The sequence below is a fragment of the Pinus tabuliformis genome, chromosome J (assembly GCF_031772625.1).
Source record: "Pinus tabuliformis cultivar Carrire ecotype Pingquan chromosome J, CPIR1, whole genome shotgun sequence".
Classification (NCBI taxonomy): Eukaryota; Viridiplantae; Streptophyta; class Pinopsida; order Pinales; family Pinaceae; genus Pinus; species Pinus tabuliformis.
In genome coordinates, this window is record NC_142295.1 from 1,016,772,482 (window position 1) to 1,016,793,272 (window position 20,791).

At 38.4% G+C, this 20,791-nt stretch overlaps 1 protein-coding gene across 2 annotated transcripts in view; it reads right to left on the minus strand.

The window, feature by feature from the left end:
* Positions 1 to 13,279, minus strand: part of LOC149230312 (polyadenylate-binding protein RBP47B'-like) — a 57,778-nt gene extending 44,499 nt beyond the window's left edge. The window contains exon 1 of one of the 2 annotated variants that reach the window (XM_089378942.1): positions 12,848 to 13,279. In XM_089378942.1, the coding sequence (XP_089235068.1) occupies positions 12,848 to 13,012 (165 nt within the window). In that variant the 5' untranslated portion in view covers positions 13,013 to 13,279. The remainder of the gene's footprint in view (positions 1 to 12,847) is intronic. The other variant, XM_089378943.1, reaches the window with a different exon arrangement.
* Positions 13,280 to 20,791: the final 7,512 nt, after the last annotated feature.

Below are 20,791 nucleotides of genomic sequence, written 5' to 3' on the forward strand. Positions count from 1 at the left end.
AGAACCCCTCATTGAATATTCTTCATCTCCTTGGGCACCCCCTCAGGATCATGACCAATCTATAGTCCCCCCTTTCCACTATGATCATCATGGGCAACCTACTTGTGTTTCTCCATCTGATCAGTCTCCTTTGCCTACTAATCATGACCCTGTAGAAACAATAAAATATGACATAAATGATAAGGGCCATAATGGAAATAATATGGCCGAGGTTGCCATACATCAAAGGTTTATGAGCCTAATCATTAACATCTCTATATTTTGGTTAGAAGAGAGGACCTCATGGACTAGATTACATCCTTTTCTTACCTCTTCTCACGTGATCATCCATGTGTGGGCATTCCATTTTCCTACCTCTCACCGACCTTATCATCCATGTGATTTTGTCCACATTCATTTTGGCGTTTGCTACATGAGTGATCACATAGGTCGACATATGTATATTCATTTGATGATATGTTGGTTGCACTGGCTTTATGATTACACTTAATATTAGCTTTATTCTATGCATGTTAGGGTAGGATGCATTGCATGCTAATTTTTTGCATTAGAACTAAGGACATATGATATTTCTCAGGATAGATTAACCGCATTTAGATTTGCATAGTTTATTTTGTTGTTGATTTTAAGGCCTAACACTAAGCATGAGTGATCATAAGACATCATAAAAACATGTTGCCACGTGGATTTAGTTTTTGACATGTACAGGTAACAGGTCTGCGGTGACCAAGAGATTGTTGGTGTCCTCATGACCTCCCGTTTGAGTAGCTTCGCCCACTTTCTTCGAGAGATCATGTCCCAGTTCGAGCAAGATGTTACCCGCCATATTGTGGGTGATATCCCTAGGAGAAAAAAATTCTCCATGATGGTCCTCAATCGACAACCAGCAGCCCCTTGAAGCCACCAACTAGCTTGATGTGCCATTTCTCCGCCACCTGAACTAGCCATGTGGTCCCTCACCCATATGTCATGATCATATGTTTGAAGGTTGGCCTCCCAAACCTGAAGGTATGTCTTGTTATTTGGAAATTGAGTATTCTAATTTATTTATCACGGAAGCTTTGGGCATGGATTAATGGGGGGATTCGATGGAAAGAGTGGTCTAGGTCTGTGCTCTTATCCCCTAGGTCTCTTTTGGGATATTAACCATCCACCCTAGTCCCATGAGATCTTTTTTACTGACATATTGGTTTTAGGGATTGTACTACATGGGAAACCCCAAATTTTGGTTACATGGCCCCACTCCCTGATTTACGTATATTACTCGCCTTTCACACATTACACCACCAATCATCTCTCCTCCCACCTGGGTCCACATAAGATCAGCCACCCCCTCCCCTTGCCCCATACCTTGGGTCGAGCCTGGAATGATGCCCATAGGTTAATGCAGCTAAAACAAGAAGAAAAAAAAAAAAAAAAAAAGCATAATTGGCTACATTCAACAGGAAATTGTACCACAAAATGCAAAAGATGGTCGAGACAAAAACATTTAGCACGTGGGCAAAAGCCATAACATGAGCTCTACCCCATTCCATGGCCATCTGCCATCACCTTAGTTCCTATATGGCCCTTGATGAGCCTCCTTTATCATTCAAGAACCCATGATTGTCCCCACCCCCAGTGGGTGATGAACTACCCCACCTTATAAAGGGGTATCCATTGCTATACTTTACGCGTCATGCTCTCATTACCTAGAGCCCCAAGTAGTTAATCAAAAAAAATCATAAAAAAGCAAAGGCATATGAAGAAGGGTGAAAAATCAAGGTTGGGGTAACTCATTCACCACGATTGCTCCCTCCTATACATTATTTACCCAAGTGTGGGCTCCCCTTTTATTAGCTACCCTTGTACCATGGCATGTGATCTAGGTTGCCCCTTTCATTCCCTTCTCCATTCCATCATTGTGCCACATGCCACCACCATTTGAGGGATGTACTACAGACATACCACACCCTTTAGAAGTAGATACCACCTAATAGGATGCTTGGTTAACCCTCCTTGGAGCTTGGAGACATTAGCACATGCCAAAGCCCAATATGGAAGGGCATGCTATTGCGAAGTGCCCACTTGTTGTCCACGGTTTATAGACTCTTTTACTTGATTTCTTTAAGGAATTGGTATGCTGGAAGGCAAGGGTACGCATTGGATCTTATGCAAGATTTCCATTTGGGTTTGGTCTCCCTATACAGAGTCCTAACCCCCAGAGAGCTACATTGGCACATGTAGGGTGTGTGTAGAGAGCCATGGGCCTCCAAAGCAACAGATAGCACTCCATGGATCCCCACAACCGTTCAAAGATTGCTCGTGGTTCACTTATTGGATGAGGAAGATGCATCGATCCATCATGCCCAATCGGCCCAACAGTTGCACCATACACTTGGCAAATGATCCAGGACTTGCATAACAATATGGCATCACCTACACCATCATCCTAGCCCTTACAAGCGATCTACGGGCATCTTCGATTTGTTAGGAGACACATGAGGACACTTGTGTGCCCCCACTTGTCATTTGGAGCACCACAAGTTATTACAAGGGGCCAACCCCTTGTCCACTGCTGGGGGAGTTCATCTACACATGTATGGCACATATGGACTCCAGTAGGCACTATTCACTATTCGACCTCTTGAGGGGCTTATTATTTTGTTTATGAGCTAGTTTGGTGGGCTTGTCACCAAAAGTTAGTTATTTTGCACATTATTTTATTGTAGGAGCTAATGTAGGCCTAATTAACTAAATCAAACTCCTTAGAAGTGTATAAATAAAAGTGATGTGAATTCGTTTTCAATCATCACTTGGATTTGGAACCAATATCCCTTTAGAGATTTTCGCTATCCTTCTTGGAGGACGAATTTTTGGAGTATGGAATGAATTTTGATATTTGGATAATTTTCATGTGTCTTGGAGCTTCTTAATGGCAACTTTTTGGATGGTTGGATATATTCTTATACATGTACGTACATTTTAATGTTATTCAATCTTTCTAATTTTGTCACATACATTGTTGTTGGGATTTCAATATACTAGGCTTATTTGTTGCATCTCTTATGTGAAGTTGTGGAAATTTTGTTTCTAGATAGTGAATGCTTCATTTATGGGCCATGTATAATGAATGAATGTTCCTAGAGATGTTTCATTACTGAAATTCATCTTAGAAATCCATTTATCTTGCAAAACAAAGTATAAAGTCTTTGAAGTTGCTTTTGTTGTTGCCCTAGTGCCAAGCAAAGTTGTCTTAGAGGACTCCTTGACCTCGAACATTCGAAGGTCCATAATCATAATTCTACCTAACACCAATCTCCCCAAAGGATTAGGCACTAGTCCACCCAAAGGTGATCACCTTAAACCTATTTTTCTTCTCCCCTTTCCTCTTCTATAGGTCTGGTCCTCTAATTCACCTAGGGCACTTATCTCACAATCTAGCCATCCAAATAATTCAATTTTTGGTCCACAATTGCATTGGTGTGTCCACAAGAAGCCCTCCAAATTTCATGAGATTCCGAAAGTGGGATCTTGAGATATCGCAAGCCCTAGCTCAAAGACCAATTCTTCCCTTGGTTTCCCTTAGGCTAGAAACCTCACTAGGATCCTTGCATTTCCTTTCATTGAAAATTCATTCTTTGATCCCTTTCCCCTCCCTAATTAGATCAAGCATATCATTGGTTGCTAAATCCTATCCCCTTGGCCAAAACTCGGGTCCACTTGGTCTCGTGTGGTCCCATGCACTATCAAGATTAATTCTTCAAAGATCACCTAGAAACCAAGTTTCCACAAAAAATTTAGGGCTTAGGGGTCTCCTTTATAAGACACATAATCAAAGCCTAACCCTAGAAATTTTCCCCATGCCCTTCTTAGAGAGCCTTCCACCTTGTCTTCCAAGACAAGCAAGCCACATATTTGAGCCTCTCTTGTGAATAGGCTTCCAGGATCACCCTTCGCTCTATCATTGGTCCATCCATTTTGTGATCCTTATTATAACAGGTCTCCTCCCATCGGTGAAAGTCCATAAATAGTATGTAGCCTTAGCCGAGGTGACAATGGGCTATCACTCCATTGTTGCCTTTAACCTAGTAGTAACCCTTCAAGGGTCCCCTTTTAGGACCCCTGTTAGTTTGAGCGGTAACATTTTGGCGTCGTTATCGAAAACACAAAACATGTGTTTTGTTCCCCATACGACATATTGACATATCATTATTGGTCACTCAGTTGGAAGAACGAAGCCCTAGTTCTTCATTAAGCTTTAAATTGTACCCAAATGAAAACTGTTTAAGACATTCATTAAGGATTTTATCCTCCCGCTTTAGGTGATTAGGGCTTGTCTCCCACACACCACAAGGGGTATTCCTTGCTTATACCTAGCATGTTTTCAATGAGCAAAATGATAAAGACCAGCTATTGATAGTATCCAAGATTTTATAATAATAAAGTACCATAAACAGAAGGAATTGTAGTATATTTGAATAAACTGTATCATCAACCAAATGACACTATTTATACGACCCAAACAAGTACCCAGGGAGGAATAATAACTAAAGGAGGAAGAAAGGTATATGAAAAGGAAAGAACAAAAACATACAAAAAGTGTACTTAAGATTCAAGTAAATAATCTTTGCATAAAGTAATTGCAGAAAACGCTACAGCAGTGCAATTGCTCCTACAATAATAAAAGCAAAATTAGGTGATAAACACTTGCGTCTATAATATGAATATTGAAACAAAGGTATCCTTGGCATATTGTCGCGAGTTATATTGGGAGAGTCAAAAATAATCTGATACAGATATCGAACCTATGTTGCAGGAAACGTGGTATAGAGGTCCGTTTCCATATGGAAACGGGTACGAAACGCGGAAACGCGTTTGGTACGGCCGTGAAATGTGTTTCCAGCCGTATTGCCACGTTTCCTGAAACGGAAACATGGCCATTACGGCCGGAAACACGTTTCAGGGCCATACGACCCACGTTTCCTCATTAACTTGTGTTTTTTTTTTTTTTTTTTTTTTTTTTTTTTTTTTTTTTTTTTAATTTACTTTTAGGGTATGTTAGTGACTTATTGTTGCTTCTAGATGCGTGTCTAAAGTTATAAAAGTGAATTTTTGCCCTAGTGTTGATATGCAGTTCATCAGGAAGTTTGAGGGATATGTAATTCATGGTAATGTTAAATTCTTAAAGTAAAAGTGATATTCTCCTTTATTTTTCATTTTCATCCTTTTACTTAAATTTTTAACATTACCATGAAATGACTCAGGATGTTTGAGAGTGGTTTCGCCGTCATTGGATTTCATATGGAGAAAGTATAATTTTAGATCTCACTCAAAATCCAACAGACTTATTTGTTTTTCAGGATTTCAGGATTGGAGGGATTGCAATGTTTCCATTGGATTTTATCATGTACTAGGGTATGGAACTTGTATTTAATCAAGAGAACCAAGCCCTCTATGCAGGGGAAACTCCCAATAATCAAGATCATGTAGGGTACTAGGGTATGAAACATGTATTTAATCAAGAGCACTAAGGTCGTTCGACTATGTAGGAGGAGATTCCCAATACAACAGTGGTCATTCTAAAGAATGGGATGTGGATGCAGAAAATCCTGATTTGGATCTCTCTCTTGCATCCTTATAGTCTTTATTGTACTTGTAGCCTCATATATTAATATCTATGTTGCCAGGAAACGTGGGTTCGGGGACGGGGACGAGAACGGGGACGACATTTTTGGAAACAGGGTGCGTGGGTTCGTCGGGTAATATAATAATATTAAATTTTAATAATTATATTTTATAAATTATAAATTTATAAATTATAATTAATAATATATATGAAATTTGAATTTGTATATTTTTTCAACTTTAAACAAGAGAACTTTAATCATTTAAACATGCACATCATTGAACATTCAACATTGGCATTGAAATTTCAAAATTTATCACCAAAAAACTGTTCATTGTTTACATATTAATAAGAATCATGAATCATGATATATGTCCATTGTCATACTACATTCAAAATTTGCCTTAAGGCATCTTCAAACATGAACTAGGAAATTTTAAAATACTAAAATAAAAATACTAAATAGCTAAAGCCTAAGGAACAATGGCTTCCTCAAAGACCAAAAAACTGGAAAATACACGTTATTTGACCTCCAATATTATTGCATCCCTTTTTATTAAAAAAGAACTAATAGGTGTAAGAACCAAGGCTACTTGGAAGTGGGAGCCAGAGTGGGGAACACAATTTTTAGAAGCTTCCAAATCGAGAGCGTTTTTTATACTATATATATTTTGAATCATTACATATAAATTTTGTGGTTTTTTTTTAGGCTTGTGGCTACATTAAAGTACAAATTATGGCTGCTGGCAGCGTATATTTCACTGTTGTCCCACCAAACACACAAGGCAGCCCAATAAAATAAAGTTTAAAATGTTGAGTCTTTGAGAACTCAGAATACTTTAGGATTTTTGAGCGTACTCCTGAGTTTGTAGGAAACTTGGCTAGTGTATCTCAGTCAGCTGTGTGTGACAAAATCTGTCCCAAGTTTCACCAAAATAACTGAGTCTAGCATTTACTTAAGTCAAGTAAATGTTGGACTCGCTGCTTTGGCATTAGACATCTTAGTATCTTACAATGTTACATGTAAATTCTTATTTTATGTTTGAATTTTTGAAATAACTTATAAAGTTATAAGTAGCATAAACATGTCATTCATGCACGTCGTATCCTAGTATGTATTTTCAAAATATAGTTTTTTTAATATAGTTTTTTTTTTGAAGAACCCAAAGAACCCAACCCGAAGAACCCAAAGAACCCAACCCGAAGAACCCATTAAAGGAAAAGAACCCAAATTTTTTTTTTGAAGAACACGGTAACCGGTTCTTCATGTAAGAACCCGGTTCTTCTGGGTTCTTCTGGGAAGAACCCGTACCCGAATCCGGTACTTAGGTGCAGGAACCCGGGACGGGTTCGAGAACCCCACCCCCCAATGCGAGAACCCGTGCAACATAGATTAATATAAATAAAGGCTGATTTTGAGATTTGGATATATAATAAAGGTTGCTTTTGGATATTCCGATATTTTTATTTTCATTATGTGATCATTCATGAGTAAATGTGATGTAAATTAAATCTTAAGGTTTAAGTGTAATAAATTATAATGTATCATTTACGCTTTATGATTGCACATATATATATATATATATATTGAAAATATTTAAATATATATATAGATATATTGAAAATATTTAAATATATATATATATATATATTTGAAAATATTTAAATACATATATATTTAAATATATATTTAAACATATATATATATATTCACGTTTCCCCGTTTCCAAAATTTGGGGAGGTCGCGTTTCGTATCGCTTCCCGTTTCGAAAACTCGTACCCGTTTCCCTGTTTCGTGCAACTTAGTATTGAACCATAAGCACAAAAATTAACACAACTATAACAAATAACCATCATTCAACAGGTAAAAATTAATCCAATTAATGATCGAGATGAGATCACAGAGTCTAGCTCAAGAAGCCTCAGCCTGTGAATCGCAAACCAAACACCTTAAATACCTAACCATTAATATGATACTAAAGAGCAAGACAATTAAGTAAACTAGAAGTTATCTCAATCATGAATCAAATTCACAATTCATAGCACCACATTTTGCAAATACACACACAGTGTTGAAAAAAGAACAAGACATTCATTTTAAGTCACATAAGAGAGTTATTCAGTCAAAATGATAAATCTGTGTAACAAGTACATTCAGATAGTTAAACCTCCAAAATTCAATCCTTTTGTTACCAACCCCCCCCCCAAAATGAGAAACAAGGTCTTATATACAAAGTTTAATAAACTACTTGTCTTTAACTGCCTTGCAATAACGTTCAACAACCTTTGGAAATAAAAATAATTAAAAGAAAACTAACTAGTATTATTCTTTTAAACAAATTTTTTGACTTGCTTCGGATTCTGTGGCAGACTAGCGACCGGAATCCAAATTTCAAGGATAAGCGTAGTCCTTGTTGGAACAATGGTTGGAGAGTCTTCATCTAAGAACTTGACCTATTGACTCATCGAATGAAGAGGAGGCACTAAAGAAGTAGCCTGCATAATAGAGGCCGAGATATTTGTTCTTCCAAGGCCTTTCTTTAGCTTCAAGGACTTTTCCCATTTAAAGTCTGCTAACAAGTGAATTGACTTCAGCTTATCTCTAACAAATACCAAGTTTGATTAATCTTGTATTTGACCTTAGAGACTACTTGTACCATCTTATCTAACAAGGTTAGAATGTTGAATTCTCAAAGAAAGGAGTCGAGTATAGCTTGGCTTGTAATAGCTCCCACTTCGTCGTACGAAAAGGTTTTGAGACTGCATCTTAACTTGTCCAAGGATTTATGAAACATCTATTCTGATATCCAACCTTCATTGGTCCATAAGGATGGGAAACCAAATCTCTGAATATAGTCCCATTCAACCTTAAATCCTTCAATGACTCTCATAGCCTTGGCAACTTCATCGCTTGTTTCTAGCAACAACTTCCTATACTCTCTGATGAATGCAAGTGCAATGATGCCCTCTTCCCTATTAGAAAAATTTAAACATTGCAATTCTTCATCAGTCAAAGAATCATAAAGATTAGCAATAGAATTAATATCCCTAAATCTTTCCTCTACTTGAGGCATCATCTTTTTAACTTCGTTCTTTAAATTATGAACTATATTCTTTTCGCTGTCTGCTAGGATCTGAGCATAAGGCTTCAACAGAACAATTTTTGCACTAATCAGTGGCCAGATTTTGTCTTTGACTTCTAATAGCATTTCTTTCCCCAAAGTGGACTCTGTCAAACATTTCTGCAAGGACTTAACTTCTTCGTGCTTTTGGTTCAATAAGGCCTATAAGCCTTTGATATTTTGGTTTCGAGTTTCAATAAACCCTTCGAGCTCCACTTTTTTAGCCTTGCATTGGCATTCAAATTCATTTACTTTAACTTTGAGGAGTTTCATTCTACCTGAATTTGCATCCCCTGACTGATTCTTTAGCAAAGCCTCATCCAGGGTACTCCTGAAGTTATTGACCTCCTGAGAGTGTTATTCTTCTTTATTCTTAAGTTCTTCAATAGCTTTGTTAAGCCTTTCTTCTATCTCCTTGCATTGAGCTTGGCTAAAATCCAACAATTTCTTTAATTCCTACATTTGATTTTCCTGAATTCCCTTCTATTGAACAGTCTCCACGAGAATAGTCATATAACAATCTTGAAGTTTGGTACCAGTGTTCATATTCTTTATTTCTTTATCTTTCATTTGCAATGGTTCTTTAGTTACAGTACCGTCCTTAGGCATCCCCGATTGTTTGATTATTTTATCTTCCAATTCTTTGATCTGGTTGACTCTGGTCCTTACAGCGATCCTTGCATACTTCGGTTGTCCTTGTACCTTCATAACTACCATTTGATACTACTTATTGTTAGCAGAGGATTCTAACAGCCTTCTTGCTACCACCTCCCCTGTCTGTCTGTGTCAATCGATCATATTAGTATCATTTATTCTAAACAAGTTGATATCAATGGTAGCGGCCCTTGAACCAAGTCCCTGCATACCTACATCAAACTCTGGTTGTAGTATTGTCAGGTTGAACATATTTCTTTCAAAATCAGTTGTTGATAGGAATATAGGACCCATCTGGTGGATGTCCTTTTCAACTACTACCATCAGTTGTTTTCCTTTAGTCTTGAACAGTCATTTTGTTGTAACAGATTCTATAAGGCTTGCTCCTGAATCTTTTACTGCAACTTCCTCCAAAGCTTGTTCTATTTGTTTCACCGTCTAATCGTTTGCTTCATGGAAAGCAATGGCTTCTTTGTTGTTCTCCTCCGGGCTCCTTATTACTTTAAAGGTCAGTAATTCTTCTTCAACATCAATCTGTGAAAGTTTCCTCTTGAACTAATTCTCTTGCACACTAATGATTGCATTATTTGTGTTTATCTGAGAAACTATAAATGAAGATTGTTCATTTGACCCATGCTCAAAAAGGAGTCACACTAACCATAATTTCTTCAGGTATCTTCATAGCATCAAGATTTACTTCCTCTACAACAGTACATTCGACATTAGCAAGTTTCTCCATTTCTGGTCTCAACACATGAGCATACGCCGGTAAATCGGCTAATCTTCTTGCCTCAGAGATAATCTAGAAAGGGTCAAAATGCCAAGATACATTCTTTTCTAATTTGAAAGTGACTAATTCCTTCTCCATCACAGATAATGCATTTTTGTGTTTGATTATCAAACAACCAATGGCAAAAGGTGTAACAATCAATGCCTTCTTGTTCTTTGACACAAAATGAAAATCATTTAACAGTATCCTTTGTCTACTAATTCCAATGTCAATTAACTTCTCTTTGCCCAAATTACTTTTATAATGCTTGATCAATTTGGTGAAAGAGAAGAAGTTGGGATAATTTAATAAGATGAGGTCCACCAAATAAGTACAATGTCTAAAGATACACCATTGAGAAGTCGCATTCAGGACAACAAAGATAGTCCTAGCCAAATAAGTGGAAAAGTTTGTGGAAATCTCATTAGCGTTTTTAGGACTTCTTTCATAAACACAAACATAACTTCATCTAGCTTCTGGTCATCAGGATACCCCTGGATGACGACTAAGAGTGAAGCTAGGTTTTGGTACAATAAATTCATGAGGGTTTTTTAACAGACTCCGTAAAAAGGCAAGCTTTCCCTCATTTTCCCAGCCTTCAAACTTTAGGGTTAGATCTCTATCAGTAAATACCTTACCAGTTGCAGGCAACTGGAGCATCTTAGCTAACAATGCTTGGTACACTTCAAGGAAAAGTTGCTCAGTTCCCAGAAAGAGAATTCTACTAGTTTCATGTTGTTCACTCCTTATGAGTAGCATTATAAAATCAGGATGATAATGCACTGTCGATAGAGCCGCCTGCAAGATTCCAGTTTCATTGGTTTCAATTGAACATTGGTCAGCTTCATGGCTAACTTCCTTTCTAATTTTCTCCTCGGAGTGTAAATATCAGTGTTGGTAACTAAAGTATCCCCAACATGAGTCCAAGGATCCAAGTAATTATCTTCTATCGAGCTTTCAGCCATGGCGTAACTAAATTTCCAAAGGATAGACCAAAGTTGTATACAAAACCAAGTCTGAGCTAGAGTACTTACCTGAATTTTCTGGTTTTTGTTCAAATTTCGTAGGGATCTTCGGAGAAGTCGAGAGCGAACCAACAACAGCATAACCAGCATAACCGAACCAACAACAGCATAACCGAGAAATGAATGAAATTAAACATTAAAAGTTCTAAAAACAAAATCCTTGAACGAAATTAAAAAAAATTGTACGCCACCTACCATTTAATAAATGTCATGACAATAAATAAATGAGCGGGGACGAGAGTATCAAGGGTTGCTATGTGGCAAAAGGACTGTTATGTCATGATTTTTATCATAAGTTCATAGGTAGTGGGATGAATTAACGAGGGGACTAGTTCTTGGGTTGCCACTTGTGAAAAAAAAAAAAAAATGCATACATAAACTTCAAGCTTAGAGAGAAAAGCATTCATGCGCGTTCATTCTTCCCATCCTTGTTTTGGGTGTGTTGTGTGTGAGCTCAGGAGCCATTGTAACCTTATTAACTTATCATAACTTATGATAGGTGGATTTGGGTGGAAAAATCTCCTTGGGTTTCCTTGAAGTGTGTTGGAGCCTTGGAGAGGGGATTGCTCAGGATAGGTTTCCCTTACGCGAGGCCTGCAAGGTGTTTGGAGACCCTGTAATAACAACTAGAGTTCTTGGAGCCACAGAGCTCTAAGACTTTCTAGCTGGCCTGTGTTGGGGCCTTGGGAAGGAAGTGGGGCAGCCTGAGAGACTCCAAAGCACAAAAGGAGGTACACTTCCTTAGGTTGTGCGGGATGATGTGGAATAAAAGGTTGTAGATTAGAATTGATACTAGAGTTTGGCACCTTCTCCTAGCCACTGCGTGTGTTGATTGTGAGACCTAGTAGCTTGAATGTCTTTGCCTTGGCGGAGTCATTGCCCCAAACTTGGGGGTAACCTGCTGCTACTAGAGAGAGTTAGAACAGCAGTGTCTATGGCTGAGTGGAACATCTGAGGTCTGAAATTAGTTCGTGCTTTTATAAAAGAAAAGTGCTCTGTTTAGCACCTTCTCATAGCCACTGTTTGTATCGATTGTGAAACCTAGGGGGCTTGGGTGGCCTTTGCCCATGGTGGAGTCTTTGGCTCAACTTGGCCGTAACCTGCTGCTAGGAAAGTTAGAACAGCAGTGTCTATGGCTGAGTGGGACGTCTGAGGTCGCCAATTAGTTGGTGCTTTTATAAAAAGATAAGTTCTCTGTATTATATGTTTTTATCTGATGGGTACAATGTGTTTTTTCATGCTTAAATATATTATGTTGTGCATGTAATTATTTTGGTGTGTATGTTCTGATACATTGATTTGTATACAACTATTATATACAGAGCATATTATAGCAGAATTGGTATGAGAACAAATGAAAGTGTTCTGGTTGGTAGCAGAGCCCTATTGAGCATAATTAATCATTGTAACGGAGTTTTAATGAACGAGGTGAAAGAAATATTTAGTGAATCTGAGGTGTGTTACTCCAATACAAATTAGCCAAGGCTCGTTCACATAAAAACACCTGACAATTTATCAAATTACAATGAACTTTGGTTTTTTCTTTTTCTCCAAAGGGCAGGGTCTGGTTGGGGCCGGGGCCAAGTGCAAATGACAGGCGTTAATTGATATCTCGAAAGAGTAGTAAAACCCTGCAAATTCAAACTAGGAACATGAAATTTAAGCATACCTCTCCAGTATGCGAAAAGCAGGTGTGAAGATAATTTTCATCAACCCAATACTGCAAATCCCCTATCCACAGCGTCCTGATTTCGTCGTTGGAATACTGCGTTTGCTGCTGATATTGCTGTTGGGTCTGCTGTTGCATCAACCATTGCTGCTGCTGTTGGTCCATGGCACCTGATCGTATGAACACACCACGACCCTGAAATTCACCCAAAAAAATCTGGAATTGAGAGAAATTTAAACCCGACGAATTCACGAAAATCGCAGCGGCTACCCGTTGGATGTATAAAAGGAGAACCGAACTTATCAGGGCCTAAAAAATTGTGGGTGAAAGAGTCGGTTAAAGGCTACTGCAGAGATTTAGGGTTTTTATGAAGAAAAAGCAAGAAATGGGAAATCGGTTTCCGGGTCTGTTTCGTGGATTGGGATTCTAGGCGGGTAGTTACTTCTGATTATGAATTTAATCTTACAAATTATTGATATTATTAACATTTTGAAATCGCTTATTAATCCTAAAATATTGGTGTTTTAGAGGTCAATATTAGTTGTTTTTGTTTTATTTTTTCCTGCTAAATGTAATTTGTATGTATATTTGGAAAAGGATTTCCAAAATTTTAATTGAAGAGATGTCTTACAACTTATTAGGAAGGGCAGGTTGTAATGTTGTGAATAGTTGTAAGTATTTTAGTATTAGTTTTATGAGAGATGTTATAGTATCTATAAATGAATATTCACATTTAATTGTTGGTTCAATAGGAAAGAAATGTTATAATGTGTATAAATTAATATTCACATTTAATTGTTGGTTTAATATGAAAGAAATGTTATAATGTGTGGAAATGAGTGTAACGATTTCAAGGTCTACACAAAGGTCTGTAATATAAAGCACTAGATTAAGTAATAATAATAAAACATAATATCATCTCAATTAAAAAAAATGGATTTAATTAAATCAGTTATATTGTAATTTAGTTTTTATTAATGAAATTACTAACCAAAAGTTTTCTAGTCCTTGGCGATCAGTGGAGTGTTCACCCAAAACATTTGAAAAGTTAAATTCATAACACAGTTTTAGTATGACAATAAAGTAGTCCCCCCCCAATTTCCAATTGTTTCTTTCTCACCTCTATCATCTCCTCAGATTATTCCTTTTATTTCTAAGTATTTGGTTTCATATCGTTGTCTGATATTCGATAGTTATACCTTTTAAAATGTATCAAGATCTTTATCATAAAGTTTTATAGTTCCTGCACAACCCTCGTATGCATTGTTGAGCTTTTGCGACTCTTCGCTAGCACCCTTGCTCATGATGGATTCAGGCACGGGGGGGCTTTGTAACAGGCCTGGTCAAAATTCCATGTAAAAGTTAATAAAGGCAAAAATAAGACCAAGGTCATGGGACACATATTCCAAGTTGAATGGTGGGCAAAACATCCTACTGGGTCTCACTTCAGTTTATTGTGGCTAAGGAAATTGTCAACAAAAGGAAAAGTGGCATTTTGGCACATTTATTTATGAAAATAATGGAAATTAGAAGAAAAGGAAGGTGAAAGGTCACAAGTTGCATGTGAGGAGGAAATGAAAGAAAATAATGGAAATTGAAGAAAATAGAGGCCTCATTGATAAAAAGGCTTTTGAGGATCAGTGGACAAGGTTTGGTCAGTGCAATTTTTTGTCAGTTCATTTTTGGAGCTCTTGTTCTATTCTCTCTCTCTCTCTCATACTCTTGAACACTTAGAGTTTTCTTGGGGCAATCTTGGAGAGTGTGGCATACTTGGATACTTGGAGCAAGAAGGCAAAGGAAGAGTAGGAAAGCGCAAGAGGACATCGGGATCAGCAGCTACAACGGGTTTTGCTTGCAGGTACCGAGTTGCAGGTATGTTTTTCTCACTAGTTTTGGCATGCATTACATATGCATGTGGTTTATTGGTCATGATCTGTCATTAGCATAGAGGATTGCCTAGATTGACAATGGATTTTCCTAGCCTTGCCATTTCCGGGAACGCCATGGTGTTGTGGGTTCATTTCTTTATTTTTTTTCGGTTGGCTTTCATGTTTCCTTTAGCTTGGGTTGAGTTACTAGTCCTAGAAGCCTTAGTTAGACAAACACTCTGGAAGCCCTGTAACAGCTTGGGTTGGGTTACTAGTCCTGGAAGCCTTATAACAACTTAGGTTGAGTTACTAGTCCTCAAAGCCTTGGTTAGACAAACACTCTGGAAGCCCTATAACAGCTTGGGTTGAGTTACTAATCTTGGAAGCCTTGGTTGGACAAAGGCTCTGGAAGCCCGGCAGCAGTTATGGGTTGAGTTACTAGTCCTGGAAACCTTGGTTGGACAAATGCTCTAGAAGCTCGGCGGCAGCTGTGGGTTGAGTTACTAGTCCTGGAAGCCTTGGTTGGACAAACATTCTAAAAGCCCGACAACAGTTGTGGGTTCAGTTACTAGTCCTGGAAGTCGGGTTGGAACAAACGCTCTCGAGCCCTAGACAACTTAGGTAGAGGCTGATTTGGTGATAGTTAGTGATGTCCGACCATGAGGTGGAATCATTGGTTAGGGGTTGAGGTGGTTTGGCTTCTGGGAGCCCTGGTTCAGTTTTGATGGATTTGTTTCATGATATCCCATATTCATGCTTGGAATATGGAACGAGGTTGACTGGCCGAAGAGAGATTTGGCTCAGCCATGTCTACGGTCGGGTGGTTCATGGAAGTCCCACACCTGGTTGGCCTTTGCATTATTAATATGAGGTTATTTCTCCTTGTTAATTCATGAGTATTATACTGGTTTATATGTGGATTATATGGTTGTTGTTTCCTTGGTATTTATGTTGTTATTATGTTGGTTATGAACATGTATTATGATAGTGGCTATGTATGGATCTCATCATGTTTTTACTTGTAAATGAATGAACAATGTATCTATGGCCTAATAGATGAAATTGCAACTAATGTGTTGAGGCATCAATGCTTCTTAGTGATTCTCAGATAAGTATGAGACCCATATGCTCAGTTATGTTGTTAAGACCTGTAGCTTTCATGTTTGTGACATGTTTGACGAAATGCTTATCATGGCTAGTAGGGGTCCAGTCTAGTCCTTATTGACGTATTTGCAAATGTATCTTTGTTCCGCTATGAAATTTCATGTCTGAAGCTGTCATTGAGTTCTGGGCAATGACCTAGGCTTTGGTCCTAAAAAAGTGGCACAAATCCCCGAGTTGCGGGCAAAGCGCTGGGGAAAAAGTCCCCGTATGCTCGCTTGCCCTTACAATGGGAGCATCTGGAGCCTCCTAAATGCACCCTAGTCCATATCAAGGGAGCGTCCAAGGGTTTGATGTACTAAAACTTTAGTTGGACTCAAGGGTTGGTTACTTGAGTGGTTGGGATGGCTCTTGGGAGTTTTGTTGATTATGTGGAAGGTCTGTGTGATGTGTTCTGTCAGTTCCACTTCCTCAACTGACACATAGGGAGTCGAATCATATCATAGTAACTTCTCATCACATGTTTACCCTGGTTAGTCGGTTACTTGGGTAGACGTGGAAGGAGGGTGTGATAGGCTTTCCTCCCCTCCCCCACAAGACATAGTTTCCTTTAATGCCCTAGTCACTGGAGGATCGTGCTTTTAGAAGGCAAAATCCTCAATGTTTGTGACAAAGACTAAATGACATCCCAAAGGTGGAGGTTAATGTTATGCAGTCAAGACCTATGCCCATGAAGCTCACGGATTAGGGGTTAACTGGCTAGCTCATGGGCTTCTGCCATCTTTTAGATCTTTGTGTGACTGGATTTACAAGCACTAGAAGCCCATGATTAAAAACATGGTTTTTGTGTTTTTCCGTGGACGAGGGTTTTACACTTTTTTGTTTGAAGATAAAGTAGATTGGGATCTCATTTTCAAGAGCGCCCCTACTTCATGGAGACACAAGGGTTATATCTAGATCGATTGAGCCAAGATTTCAACCTATAATGTGACGTCTCGTCTGCAGTCTTGGGTTGGGTCAATCTTTCTTTTTTTCCTCTTCATTGTTGGAATGAAGAAACCTTTCAAAGTATTGGAAATTCCTTTGACAAAATATTGACATAGCAAAACCCTAAGAATATCTTCAAGCCCATGCCCATATTTGTGTGGAGGTGGACCTTGATAATGGTCTTTTGAAAGTAACGAATCTTAATCTAGATAATTGGCCTCGCATTTAGGAAGTTGATTGCGATCAACTTCCCTTTAAGTGCAAGTATTGCCATGAATATGGCCACTTTGCACGCAACTACAAGAAGAAGACAGAGTAACAACAAAAGCAATCTTATGAATGAGAGAAATGGCACCAATAAAAAAGGAGGAGATGTATTTTAACAGGCTCCTCCCACATTTACCCAAATTCACAAGCTTGTTAGTGTAAACATGAGATGAGTTTCACTATGACAAGACCCGACCTCCGAGTTCCAGTTAAGGAAGTGGGGCCTATAAATTGAACACTTATTGACATCCAACAAGGAATACATATCACTTAGGAGTTTGACAACCGCCCTAGGTGATCAATCCCTGAGCTGGAAGCCGTTTTCTCTGACCCAGCTCCATAATCACACCCTTGATATTGCATCCATGCAATTGAAAGCCTATAACTACACTCACAAGCTTGTCTCCATACGAGTATGAACCAAATCCTCTAGTTTGTGCATGCGGTTCCGGGATCTAAGCCATTTTTTCAGGCTAGCCTCCAGACCACTACCCAAAATTGCCTATAACTTTCTGAAAGCATAGAAAAGACAATAACAATGCTAACCATTCAAACTCAAGCAAGAGCTTGACCGAGACATGCCTAATCCATGATAAACATTTCGTCAAACATATGGTAAATGTGTGAGCTACAAGTCATGAATGCATATATGGTCATAAACTTATGATTTTCATCTAAGAATCACCAAGGACCTAAACCCTCTCTAGCCAGTTGCAATAACACTTGTTAGCCCATGCATTCATTAGCTTATCAAAACATGACAAGAGCCATAAATAGCATACACCATATAACGAGCATATAACTGGCAAATAACCAACATAGAAACCATGGCAAATTAATCATAATGTCAACATGATAACCAATATAAGTGCTCATAGATCACAATAGGAAAATAACTTGTATTAACATATGCAAAAGCCAACCAAGTCAGGAACTTCCACGTACCACCCGACCATAGATTGGGTTGAACCAAATCTCTCTTTCAGCCAATCACCCACGCACCATAATCCAATAATGAATGTTGGATCTCATGAGATAAACCAAGACAAAACCAACCAGGGCTTCTAGAGGCCAAACCACCTCAACCCTCAACCATAGTGATCTCACCTATACGGTCCAGAAATCACTAGCATCAACCAGATCAGTCTCTACCCAAGTTGCTTAGGGCTTCAGGAACTAGTAACTCAACCCATATCCTTCCAAGGATCCAAAGCATTTGTTTCAACAAAGACTCCATGAACTAGTAACTCAACCCACCAAGGGCTCCAGAGCATTTGTTCCAACTGTGACTCTAGGAACTAGTAACTCAAACCACCAAGGGATCCAAAGTGTTTGTCCCAACCTACGACTCCAAGGAACTAGTAACTCAACCCAAACTATTCCAAGGCTTCCAAAGCATTTATTCCAACCCACAGCCATAGGGAAACTGAGAACCAATCTGAAAACGAGTGAGAAACCCACAACACCATGGCTATCTAGAAAATGGCAAGGCAAGGCTGAAACCATTATTAATCCAAGCAAATCTCCATGTTAATGACAACACACAACCAAGGAACCTCATGCATATACCATGCATCCAAAAATCAGCAAGGAAATCACACATACAACCTATTACCTGCAAAGTATCCCTGTTATTGATGTTGATCTGACTTTTCCCTTGTGCTCCCTTGTTTTCCCCTGCTTTCTTTCTCCAATCCAAGTGAATGCTAGAGTGCTCCAAGAATGCTCTAAGTGTGCAAGAGTGTGAGAGAATGAACTAGAGCTCCATCCCAAAATTGTAAAAAAATCTAGCAACTATTTCTCTGAAGCCTTTTTATTATTGAGGCCTCTGTTTTCTTCATTTTCCTTCATTGTTCCTCTAATTTCCCTTGCATGCAAATATGCGTGTCTTCACCTTAATTTTCTCCTATTTTCATTTATTTTCATAATTAAATGTCAATTAGCCTCTTTGCCTTTGCCAATTTCTGTAGCCATTATTAATCCACAAGTGATGCCCATTATGATATTTTTCCCAACATTCAGCTTGGAATACTGTCCCATGACCTTGGTCTTATTTTTTTTACAAGGAAAGTCAACCAGAGGTTGTTATAGGTTCAACAAGGGATAATAATCAAGGCCCCTCACAAGAAAATGCAGGAGCAAAGGGGAAAGGCCCCATGCCAACCAAAAATAATGGGCTTGTGCTGGAGAGTGTACCTCTGTCAGTAATAATAAGCACTCTCCATACCCAAATAATACCTTTGCTATTTTGAGTCAATTACCAAAAGAAGGAGAAATTCTAGTTAATAAAGAAGCAATGGGGAATCCTCCCAGCTATGCCAAGCCCACTTCGCTTGTTGCGCAACATGGAATGCCTCCCTTCGAGGATGCCCCTGTGGAAAATACAAGAGAAGGTTCAAATTCAAAAGTGGAGGAATTTCACTTCCCAAGGGCTCTCAAGGCTAAGGGAGGTGGACTTCTGGAAAGCTCTATGAATGAAAAATAGAATGTGCATGGAGAAGAGGAAATATATCGCTCGCAAAACAAAGCAGGAAGGAAGACAAATAAACAGCTTTGAAATGTTCTTTAGAAAAAAGGAAAAAAAGAAAAAAGAAAAAAGGTAGTTTCAAAGTGAGAAAATAAAAAAGGATAAGGAGATGGGGACCAAAATGATAATCAATCCATCCAAAATTGTCGCTAGGAACGTCAAGAAGAATGGATCAGGCCTCCAATATTAAGGCAATAAATCTCATGGTAAATAATGAATTTTATCTCTTGAAGTTACAGGGGATTGGGCACTAACAAAGGGTGCCCAAAGTTTGATATTTATTAAAAAAAGAAATGTCAACCATTCAAGCAACTTCTAGAAGAACTGAAGGTAACTCTTATAAAACATATTTTTGCTCCACATAATCAGAGTAATGGGAATTCTAGTATGTTGATTTGAATGTTCCTCTGTTAGAGGAGAAGAATCATGATGTGTAAACCAAATATCACAGTTAATTTTAGATGTGCAATATAATTTTTTTTCGGCTGATACAGGTTTTTTGGAGAGCCTACACCTCCATAGACCCAAGGTTTCTTAGGCCAGTAAGTATGTGAATAGATAAGAACAATAAAGACCATCATGAGGTTATAGTTATTGCTAGCCTCGAAGCAATTGTAACGTATTCTCTTGATGTACAAGATGTGAGTTGGGCGAATATTTTTTATTAATGAAAAATTCTCATCATGGTTAAAAAAAATAAGTACCAATAATTTTGATTATGTTCGTAACCATGATATTTTAAAACATATAAATAATAAAGAAATAAAATTTAATAAGTTCAATTAACACCCAGATGGTGTGACAAGAGAGGAACAGGGGGTGGGCAAGTTGCCACGGCCCCATCTAGCCAACAGGCAAGGGGACGTGGCAACACGCCCCCTGCAAATGGAAAATCCTAATCACATGAATCATACCAATTATGTATGCCACCTTTATACTCCAAACCAAGGTGCTAAGGCAGTCTCACATGGGAAGGCATGTTTTTTATAGTGCGGAGGTTGTAGAGAGTTAAGACGAGGGGTGATTCTAACACTAGTTGTATTGTCTTGGCTCCAAGTACTAGTCGCAAACCAATTATGATTTAGACGAGGGAACGTAGGCCAAAGAACCAAGGTGATGGCCATGCAAATGGGAGAGTGATAGTAACAATGTAGAGTAGGTCATCCATTATTTTGGCATGGGAATTAGCATATT